This window comes from Salmo salar, chromosome ssa04, assembly GCF_905237065.1.
Source record: "Salmo salar chromosome ssa04, Ssal_v3.1, whole genome shotgun sequence".
Lineage (NCBI taxonomy): Eukaryota > Metazoa > Chordata > Actinopteri > Salmoniformes > Salmonidae > Salmo > Salmo salar.
In genome coordinates this window covers 90,182,255-90,193,641 of record NC_059445.1, presented here as the reverse complement: position 1 = coordinate 90,193,641, position 11,387 = coordinate 90,182,255, and the positions used below count along the sequence as shown (strand labels likewise).

Here is an 11,387-nt window from a genome sequence, read left to right as displayed (position 1 = left end):
TAAGGAGATGTTTATCTTTCAAATGGTGTAACATAGTTGTATTTTTGAAAAATTTGAATTTTGACATTTATTTGGATTCAAATTTGCCGCTCTTGAAATGCACCTGCTGTTGATGGAGTGCACCACAGGTGGCACGCTAGCGTCCCACCTAGCCCCAAGAGGTTAATTTCCCCATTAACCCCGTCACAGTCTCTGCCTCGTACCCCTCGCTCACCTCCAATGTCATCCCGACTGGCTCTGGTTTCGACCTCGGCTCCACCGACTGTCTCGTGTGCCCCCCCATTGGGGCTGCTTCTCGTGCTCGTTACGCTCTCTCTCCTCGTAATAGCGCCTCTCCGCTCTCGCCGCTTCAATCTCTCACTGCGGGAGGCGATAATCTCCAGCCTGAGTCCATGGTCCCTCTCCGTCCAGGATCTGTTCCCAAGTCCATTGGTCCATCACGTTGTACTCCTGCTGCTCCTTCCTCCTCCGCCGCTTGGTCCTGGTTCGGTGGGTAATTCTGTAACGGCTGTCTTCGGAAGAAGTGGACCAAAATGCGGCGGAGTTAGTGTTCAACATGATTTAATTAAACAAACACTGTACAACTACACAAAACAAGAAAACTGACAGCCAACACAGTCCTGTCAGGTGCAACCACTGTGACAAGAACAATTACCCACGAAACACAAAGGAAACGTAGGCAACTTATGTGTGACTCCCAATCAACCACAACCCTCTACAGCTGTGCCTGATTGGAAGTCACACGGCCAAAATCAATGAAACAATAAAAAACACACACTCCCTTCTGCCACGTCCTGACCCAACTACACCCTCTAGTGGTCAGGACGTGACAGTTACACAGTAGTTACACCATATTAATAGATTGAGTCAGTAGTTACAATTATAATAGTTTTATTAAATAGATAGTTGAGTCAGTAGTTACAATTATAATAGTTATATTAAATAGATAGTTGAGTCAGTAGTTACACCATAATAATAGATTGAGTCAGTAGTTACAATTATAATAGTTTTATTAAATAGATAGTTGAGTCAGTAGTTACAATTATAATAGTTATATTAAATAGATAGTTGAGTCAGTAGTTACACCATAATAATAGATTGAGTCAGTAGTTACAATTATAATAGTTTTATTAAATAGATAGTTGAGTCAGTAGTTACAATTATAATAGTTATATTAAATAGATAGTTGAGTCAGTAGTTACACCATATTAATAGATAGTTGAGTCAGTAGTTACACCATATTAATAGATAGTTGAGTCAGTAGTTACACCATATTAATATATACTTTAGTCAGTAGTTACACCATCTTAATATATACTTTAGTCAGTAGGTACACTATAACAATAGATAGTTGAGTCAGTAGTTACACCATATTAATAGATAGTTAAGTCAGTAGTTACACCATATTAATAGATAGTTGAGTCAGTAGTTACACCATATTAATAGATAGTTGAGTCAGTAGTTACACCATATTAATATATACTTTAGTCAGTAGTTACACCATCTTAATATATACTTTAGTCAGTAGGTACACTATAACAATAGATAGTTAAGTCAGTAGTTACACCATATTAATAGATAGTTGAGTCAGTAGTTACACCATATTAATAGATAGTTGAGTCAGTAGTTACACCATATTAATAGATAGTTGAGTCAGTAGTTACACCATAACAATAGATAGTTGAGTCAGTAGTTACACCATATTAATAGATAGTTGAGTCAGTAGTTACACCATCTTAATATATACTTTAGTCAGTAGTTACACTATAACAATAGATAGTTGAGTCAGTAGTTACACCATAATTATACTCCCTAGATTCTACTTAGCCAACATATTTAAATGTTTTAAGAATCCATACCAAGGACCATTTAGTATTTGATTCTGAATTTTAGGACCCCTGTATTATTTATATTTTTTGATGAAACATTGAATTTGGCCTTACTGCTATTAGCCCATAGAAACACATTGAACAACATATTCGTACATGGCAAACATATAGTGAAAAAATGTATCAGAAGGAATATGGTTTTGAAGTGTCTGTCCTATATCTGAGAGATATACTGGAAGAATGCTCAGGAAATTATTATATCTCTTTTTTTTTACCCATAGTTAACAATTTTTTAGTTGTTGACACTAAAGTACTTATATACTTCCATTTATATTTTATTCTGGTACCGGGTTACCTTCAGACAAGCATTGTTCAGTTGGTTAATTAAACTATCAATTGTTTAACTTTCCAGTTCTAGGTTCAGTTACGAAGATGAACAGGCCTACAGAATAAATACAAGTTATCATGAGGCCCACAGACTCCAGCAAAGATGTACTTTCATTCATCTCCAGCCGTTATATTTAGCCTCACACTGAGGTGTTTTACCATGTTATTTTCAGGACAACAGTGCTACAGACAGAGAACAAAGCAAATTGACAGAAAAAAGTTGCATTCATGAAGTTTATGTTCATGTCAAACGCCAATCAAGAAAACAAGATCCTCCAAGCAAAACCTCACAACAATGAATTTATAAGAATTATGTAAGTACAGAATGCTCAGTGGGAAATGAATATCCATCTAGTCGGTGACAACTGTGTGGAGTTTGTAGTTTGTGACAGCAAATATGTGTGCTTATTACAGTATCATAGACACTATTTCCTGGGATATCCTGTGATCTTCTCTGTAGAAGAACCCTTAACAGTATTATAGACACTATGTTCTGGGATTTCCTGTGATCTTCTCTGTAGAAGAACCCTTAACAGTATTATAGACACTATGTTCTGGGATTTCCTGTGATCTTCTCTGTAGAAGAACCCCTTACCTTCTAACAGCTTTTGTATGGCTTGTGAGTAAAGCAGGTTACATGTGCGTGTTCGTGGGAGTCTCAGCTTTTCATAGATGGGTCATAATCGTTCGGACTCTACAGACGTTTTTGTGAGAAGTGTGTTTGTGTGTCATTGGGGGGGCAGGCCCCAGAGAGACAGCAGTACACCCAGCAGCCAGTAACAGCTCTGGACCAGCACACTGTCAGCTGAACATGGCAACAGGTCATCTGGAGACACATAACAACAGCAGGGTTAGACACACACACACCCTCAATATATCACATGCTTTTCATTAATGTGAGTCTCTCTCTCTCTCTCTCTCTCTCTCTCTCTCTCTCTCTCTCTCTCTCTCTCTCTCTCTCTCTCTCTCTCTCTCTCTCTCTCTCTCTCTCTCTCTCTCTCTCTCTCTCTCTCTCTCTCTCTCTCTCAGCCTCACTTTTTTCTATGATGACGGAGGCGATGTTCTTGGAAATCTTGCAAATGAAGGTTGTGTGTGTGTTGGTGAGTGTGTGTGTGTGGGTGTCTGCGTTCAGCGTCAGCCGGTATCCATAGGGCTCCAGGTGTTCCACGTAGCTACGGTCACGGTAATGCACATCAGGGGCGGAGCCAGACACGTTGGTGTTGACCACAGTCTCCACTGTTCCAGTTGACACGGAGAACTCATAACTGTTGATCTGATTGGCTCTGGCAGACAGATAGAACTCATAACTGTTGATCTGATTGGCTCTGGCAGACAGATAGAACTCATAACTGTTGATCTGATTGGCTGTGACGGACAGTATTATTGATAGAATGATATAAACAAGATAAATTATATAGAAAGATCTGTAGATACGATAGATAGATAGATAGATAGATAGATAGATAGATAGATAGATAGATAGATAGATAGATAGATAGATAGATAGATAGATAGATAGATAGATAGATAGATAGATAGATAGATAGATAGATAGATAGATAGATAGATAGATAGATACATACATACATACATACATACATACATACATACATACATACAGGGGCGGAAATCCCGGGGGGGACGGGGGGGACACGACCCCCCCATCCTGGGAAAAATATGATTTGTCCCCCCCAATATATCACTGAAACATAACTATGTAATTTAAATAATATTAATAATACGCAATGAAAGCAATTGTGCTGATTATAGACACTTAATAGCTCGTTTTTACGTTTCAAAAGATTGCGACCCCCCCACCCTTTGCCTCACAATGGTTTGATCCACTGCCAGTTCCTTAGTTGGCAAGGTAACAGAGGGGTCGTAGCCACTGTCTGAAAGGCACTCAATGAACGTAACTGACGTGAGGTTAATCCAGTCAATCGCACACACACACTAGCTGAATATGCAGAGCTAGCGCGCAAATATTAACTATTAAGCTAGCTAGTACCTATTCCATTTATGTGGCCTCGTCAAAGATGGAATCTTTGCTATCGTCAATTTATTCCAAGATCAGCATGCAGATGATGTAAATTAGTGTTTCAAAGTCCCTGTGATAAGGTTAGCAATAAACTGAAGTCCAAACTGAACAGAACTACACTCTCTTCTACCATTGTCTTAAATATATTTAATGGTCTCGGTACAAAAGCTAAATTGTCGCAAGGGAACTTTTATTTATTTATTTTATTTCACCTTTATTTAACCCGGGTAGCAAAGATTATAGCAAACACCACTGAAACGGAATTGGTGCTCGCTAGCTTTGCAAATTCAGCTATTGTTGGAAGCCAGCCAATAGGAAACAAACTATGAAAATTACAAAAGGTTGCAGCATATGTTGTGTAAATGGTGAACTCATACAGCTGTCAACTCTTGTCATTTTAATCTGTTTCACATTTTAGATCGAAGCCCAAATAGAATGATAAAAGATAAGATGATAGAAGCCCATCTCCTACTGTAAATAACCTACACACTGTGTGTGTGTGTAGCCAGCCAGGTAGAAAAATGGCAGAAAAATAAAAGACGGACATCAGAGTATTTTTCAGTACACCAAAACACAAAGTAAGAACCCTAGTAGCCTAATATCTCAAAGACTAGTTGATAAAATGTTCATAAGAAAGAAATGAAATTCTAATGGAAATGTTTCACAATGATGTCATTAGGCAGAGCAGGCAACAGATGGCACACAGACAGCAGAGTTGGGGACAGATATGCAGGGACAGACTGGCAGAGACTGGGAGTCTCAGGTAAGTTTGTTGAGTCTTTGTTTGGCAACATTATGAAAGGTTCTCAATTTTTTTAACTTGTAAAATAGGAACATAATTGGAAAATGCCATGGATACCCCCACTCTCAACTTAAACTGGTGACTGAACTAAGATTTGTTAAAGGCAATGGTATTGCTGTTGTGATTAGTTGTGTAGTTTTGGGTACCGGTAGTTAGGAGTACGGCAAATACCTTATTTCTTTGGTTCCTCAATATACATTTACCATATTACAATGTAGGCTGTGTGTTACAGCACTACTTTTGGTGTCCCCCTCAGGAATTGCTCTTGAGAAAATTTCATGTAATTGTCCCCTCCAAAGTTGATATCAGATTTTCGCCCCTGCATACATACATACATACATACATACATACATACATACATACATACATACATACACTTGCATACATACATACATACATACATACATACATACATACATACATACATACATACATACATACATACATACATACATACATACATACATACATACATACATACATACATACATACATACCTGGGTTCCACATGACAGTCTACTCTCAGATCTCCATCCTCTTCCTCACACACTGAGACCAGCTCACAATGGACCACATTCCACAGCACTGTGTGTGAGAGAAAGATAGAGAGAGACACAGAGAAAATTATAGATTAAATATACATATTTACATACAGTGCCAGAAAGTACTCCTACCCCTTGACTTATTCCACATGTTGTTGTGTTACAGCCTGAATTCAAAATGGATTCAATAGATGTTTTTCTCACCCATCTACACACAATACGCCATAATGACATAGTGAAAATATGTTTTTCTCACCCATCTACACACAATACCCAATAATGACAAAGTGAAAATATGTTTTTTGACATTTTTGCAAATGTATTGAAAATTAAATACATAAATATCTAATTTACATAAGTATTCACACCCCTGATTCAAAATGTGTTAGGATCACCTTTGGCAGCAATTACAGAGTCTTTTTGGGTAAGTCTCTAAGAGCTTTGCACACCTGGATTGCAAAATATTAGCATATTTTTTTTTTTTTTAAATCAAACTGTGAAGATGGCTGTTGGTCATTGCTAGACAGCTATTTTCAAGTCTTGCCATAGATTTTCAAGCCAATTTACACTACTGTTCAAAAGTTTGGGGTCACTTAGAAATGTAAGTTTTTGAAAGAAAAGCACATTTTTTTGTCCATTAAAATTGATCAGAAATACAGAGTAGACATTGTTAATGTTGTAAATTGATTTTGTAGCTGGAAATGGCAGATTTTTTATGGAATATAGGCTTTTAGAGGCCCATTATCAGCAACCATCACTCCTGTCGGTTAACTGCCTTGTTCAAGGGCAGAACAACAGATTCATACCTTGTCAGCTCTGGGATTCGATCTAGCAACCTTTCGGTTACTGGTCCAGTGCTCTAACCATTAGGCTACCTACCGCCCCTATTATTCTGTACAGGCTTCCTTCTTTTCACTCTGTCATTTATGATAGTATTGTGGAGTAACTACAATGTTGTTTATTCATCCTCAGTAATCTCCTATCACAGCCATTCAACTCTGTAACTGTTTTAAAATCACCATTAGCTCATGGTGAAATCCCTGAGTGATTTCATTCCTCTCCAGTAACTGAGTTAGGAAGGACGTCTGTATCTTTGTGGTGACTGGATCTATTGATACACCATCCAAAGTGTAATACATATAATTTGCGGGCGACACAACAGTGGTAGGCTGATCACTGATGAAGATGATACAGCCTACAGGGTGGAGGTCAGAGACCTGGCAGTGTGGTGCCATGACCACAACCTCTCCCTAAATATCAGCAAGACAAAGGAGCTGATTGTGGACTACAGAAAACGGAGGGCGAAGCACACCCCCTTCCACATCGATGGGGCTGTAGTGGAGCGGGCCGAGAGATTCAAGTTCCTCTGTGTCCACATAACTAAAGATCTATCATGGTCCAAACACACCAACACAGTCATGAAGAGGGCACGAGAATCCCTTCAGGAGGATGAAAATACTTGGCATGGGCCCTCAGATCCTCAAAAAGTTCTACAGCTGCACCATTCAGAGCATCTTGACTGACTGCATCACCACTTGGTAGGGCAATTGCTTGGTATCCGACCGCAAGGTACTACAGAGGGTGATATGGACGGGCCAGTACATCACTGGGGCTGAGCTCCATGTCATCCAGGACTTCAATACCAGGCAGTGTCAGAGGAAGGAATATTGTCAAAGACCCCAGCCCCCCAAGCCATAAGGCTGCTGAACATTTAATCAAATGGCTACCTGGACTATTTGCATTGACCCTTTTTTGCACTGACGCTTTTGCACTGAGTCTATGCACCCTGACTCTACCCACACATTCATATATACTACATTGACAATCCAACATAGATTGCATTCGTAAAGTATTCAGACCCCTTGACTTTTTCCACATTTTGTTAAGTTACAATATTATTCTAAAAGGGATTAAATAAATAAAAATCCTCATCAATCTATACCCCGTAATGACAAAGCGAAAATAGTTTTTTCTTAATGTTTATATATATATTATATATATATTATTGGGGGAAATACCTTATTTACATAAGTATTCAGAACCTGTGCTCTCAGTATCAAAATTGAGATCAAGTGGATCCTGTTTCCATTGATCATCTTCGAGATGTTTCTACAACTTGATTGGAGTCCACTTGTGGTAAATTCAATTGATTGAACATGATTTGGGAAGGCGCAAATCTGTCTACATAAGGTCCCACAAATGACAGTGCATGTAAGAGCAAAAAACAAGCCATGAGATCGAAGGAATTGTCCATAGAGCTCCGAGACAAGATTGTGAGGAGGCACAGATCTGGGGAAGGGTACAAAAAATGTCTGCATAATTGATGGTCCCCAAGGACTCAGTGGCCTCCATCGTTCTTAAATGGAAGAAGTTTGGAACCACCAAGACTCTTCCTAGAGCTGGCCACCTGGCCAAACTGAGCAATCAGGGGGAGAAGGGCCTTGGCCAGGGAGGTGACCAAGAACCCGATGGTCACTCTGACAGAGCTCCAGACTTCCTCTGTGGAGATGGGAGAACCTTCCAGAAGGACAACCATCTCTGCAGCACTCCACCAATCAGGCCTTTATGGTAGAGTGGCCACTCCTCAGTAAAAGGCACATGACAGCTCACTTGGAGTTTGCCAAAAGGCACCTAAAGACTCAGACCATGTGAAACAATATTCTCGGGTCTGATGAAACCAAGATTGAACTCTTTGGCCTGAATGCCAAGCGTCACGTCTGGAGGAAACCTGGCACCATCCATACGGTGAAGCATGGTAGTGGCAGTTTTTCAGCGGCAGGGAGTGGGAGACTAGTAAGGATCGAGGAAAGATGAACAGAGCAAAGTACAGAGAGATCCTTGATGAAAACCTGCTCCAGTGCACTCAGAACCTGAGACTGGGTCGAAGGTTCCACTTCCAACATGACAAGGACAATCAGGATAGATAATAAACAGAGTAGCAAAAGCGTATGTGAAGAGGGTGCAAAAACAGGGATCTGATGACGGGCATTCAGTTGTTGGTGGCGGGGACATGGAAGGTATTTGGAAGGCTGTTGCTGCAAAACAGGAAGTGGGAAGCACAACGTTCGAGTTTACATAAATACTCCGCAAGAATCATGCCAATTGGTTGAAAGAAAATAAAGTGATTATTGCACGAGTAAGCCCGTAGGTTAATCAGCGTGGTGGAATTGCCTTGGTGTGCCGTGCTCTTAAGCTGAAGTTAAAAGGTGAATGACATTCCACATACTTGTAAAGGAGGAGGAAAGACATGACGCTATGATGATGAGGTAACATTATAAATACTACCATATAAATACCTAATATGCTGATGAGGTAACCTAATAAACACTACCATATAAATACCTTCTATGCTGATTACACATGGGCTAAACAGACGTACAGCCAATAACACAATAGAAAAATCTATATACAGTGTGTGGAAATGTAGTAAGATTAGGGAGGTAAGGCAATAAATAGGCCATGGTGGCGAAATAATTACAATTTAGCATTAACACTGGAGTGATAGATGTGCAGAAGATGATGTGCAAGTAGAGATACTGGGGTGCAAAAGAGCAAAAATAAATAACAATATGGGGATGAGGTAGTTGGGTGGGCTATTTACAGATGGGCTGTGTACAGGTACAGTGATCGGTAAGCTGCTCTGACAGCTGATGCTTAAAGTTAGTGAGGGAGATAGAAGTCTCCAGCTTCAGTGATTTTTGCAATTCGTTCCAGTCATTGGCTGCAGAGAACTGGAAGGAAAGGCGACCAAAGGAAGTGTTGGCTTTGGGGATGACAAGCTAAATATACCTGCTGGAGCGTGTGCTACAGGTGGGTGTTGCTATGGTGACCAGTGAGCTGAGATAAGGCAGGGCTTTACCTAGCAAAAACGTATAGATGACCTGGAGCCAGTGGGTTTGGCGACGAATATGTAGTGAGGACCAACCAATGAGAGCATACAGGTTGCAGTGATGGGTAGTATATGGGGCATTGGTGACAAAACTAATGGCACTGTGATAGACTGCATCCAATTTGCTGAGTAGAGTGTTGGAGGCTATTTTTTAAATGACATCGCCGAAGTCCAGGATCGGTAGGATAATCAGTTTTACGAGGGTATGTTTGGCTGCATGAGTTAAGGAGGCTTTGTTGCGTAATAAGAAGCCGATTCTAGATTTAATTTTGGATTGGAGATGCTTAATGTGAGTCTGGAAGGAGAGTTTACAGTCTAACCAGACACCTAGGTATTTGTAGTTGTCCACATATTCTAAGTCAGAACCGTCCAGAGTAGTGATGCTAGTCGGGCGGGCGGGTGCGGGCAGCAATCGGTTGAAGAGCATGCACTTAGTTTTTACTAGCATTTCAAAGCAGTTGGGAGGCCACGGAAGGAGTGTTGTATGGCATTGAAGCTCGTTTGGAGGTTTGTTAGCACAGTGTCCAAAGAAGGGCCAGATGTACACAGAATGGTGTCATCTGCGTAGAGGTGGATCAGAGAATAACCAGCAGCAAGAGCGACAACATTGATATATACAGAGAAAAGAGTCGGCCCGAGAATTGAACCCTGTGGCACCCCCATAGAGACTGCCAGCCCAGCTGATTTGTAGGGATCCAGATTTTGCAGCTCTTTCAGGACATCAGCTGTCTGGATTTGGGTGAAGGAGAAGAGGGGGGGGGCTTGGGCAAGTTGCTGCAGGGGGTGCTGAGCTGTTGGCCGAGTTAGGGGTAGCCAGGTGGAAAGCATGGCCAGCCATAGAAAAATGCTTATTGAAAATCTCAATTATAGTGGATTTATCGGTGGTGACAGTGTTTCCTAGCCTCAGTGCAGTGGGCAGCTGGGAGGAGGTGCTCTTATTCTCCATGGACTTTACAGTGTCCCAAAACTTTTTGGAATTTGTGCTACAGGATGCAAATTTCAGTTTAAAAAGCTAGCCTTAGCTTTCCTAACTGCCTGTGTATATTGGTTCCTGACTTCCCTGAAAAGCTGCATATCGCGGGGACTATTCGATGCTTATACAGAACGCCACAGGATGTTTTTGTGCTGGTCAAGGGCAGTGAAGTCTGGGGTGAAGCAAGGGCTATATCTGTTCTTAGTTCTACATTTTTTGAATGGGGCCATGCTTATTTAAGATGGAGAGGAAATAACTTTTGAAGAGCAATCAGGCATCCTCTACTGACGGGATGAGGTCAATATCCTTCCAGGATACCCGAGCCAGGTCGATTAGAAAGGCCTGCTCACTGAAGTGTATTAGGGAGCATTTGACAGTTTGACATCAGCATAGCAGGTATTTATATAGTAGTGTTTATTAGGTTACCTCGTCAGCATAACAGGTATTTATATAGTGGTGTTATAATGTTATCTCATCATCATAGCAGGTATTTATATAGTAGTGTTTATTATGTTATCTCATCATCAGAGCAGGTATTTATATAGTGGTGTTTATAATGTTACCTCATCAGCATAGCAGGTATTTATATAGTAGTGTTTATAATGTTATCTCATCATCAGAGCAGGTGTTTATATAGTAGTGTTTATTAGGTTACCTCATCAGCATAGCATGTATTTATATAGTGGTGTTATAATGTTATCTCATCATCAGAGCAGGTATTTATATAGTAGTGTTTATAATGTTATCTCATCATCAGAGCAGGTGTTTATATAGTAGTGTTTATTAGGTTACCTCATCATCAGAGCAGGTATTTATATAGTGGTGTTATAATGTTATCTCATCATCAGAGCAGGTATTTATATAGTAGTGTTTATAATGTTATCTCATCATCAGAGCAGGTGTTTATATAGTAGTGTTTATTAGGTT

General features: G+C 40.2%; 1 protein-coding gene across 2 annotated transcripts in view; it reads right to left on the bottom strand.

Annotated features, from left to right (window-relative positions):
* Positions 1-874: 874 nt before the first annotated feature.
* Positions 875-11,387, bottom strand: part of LOC123742519 (thy-1 membrane glycoprotein) — a 38,166-nt gene continuing 27,653 nt past the window's right edge. The window contains exons 3-5 of one of the 2 annotated variants that reach the window (XM_045717515.1): positions 5,554-5,641; positions 3,252-3,541; positions 875-3,042 (exon numbers count right to left, since the gene is read on the bottom strand). In XM_045717515.1, coding sequence (XP_045573471.1) covers positions 2,945-3,042; positions 3,252-3,541; positions 5,554-5,641 — 476 coding nt within the window. In that variant the 3' untranslated portion in view covers positions 875-2,944. The remainder of the gene's footprint in view (positions 3,043-3,251; positions 3,542-5,553; positions 5,642-11,387) is intronic. The other variant, XM_045717516.1, reaches the window with a different exon arrangement.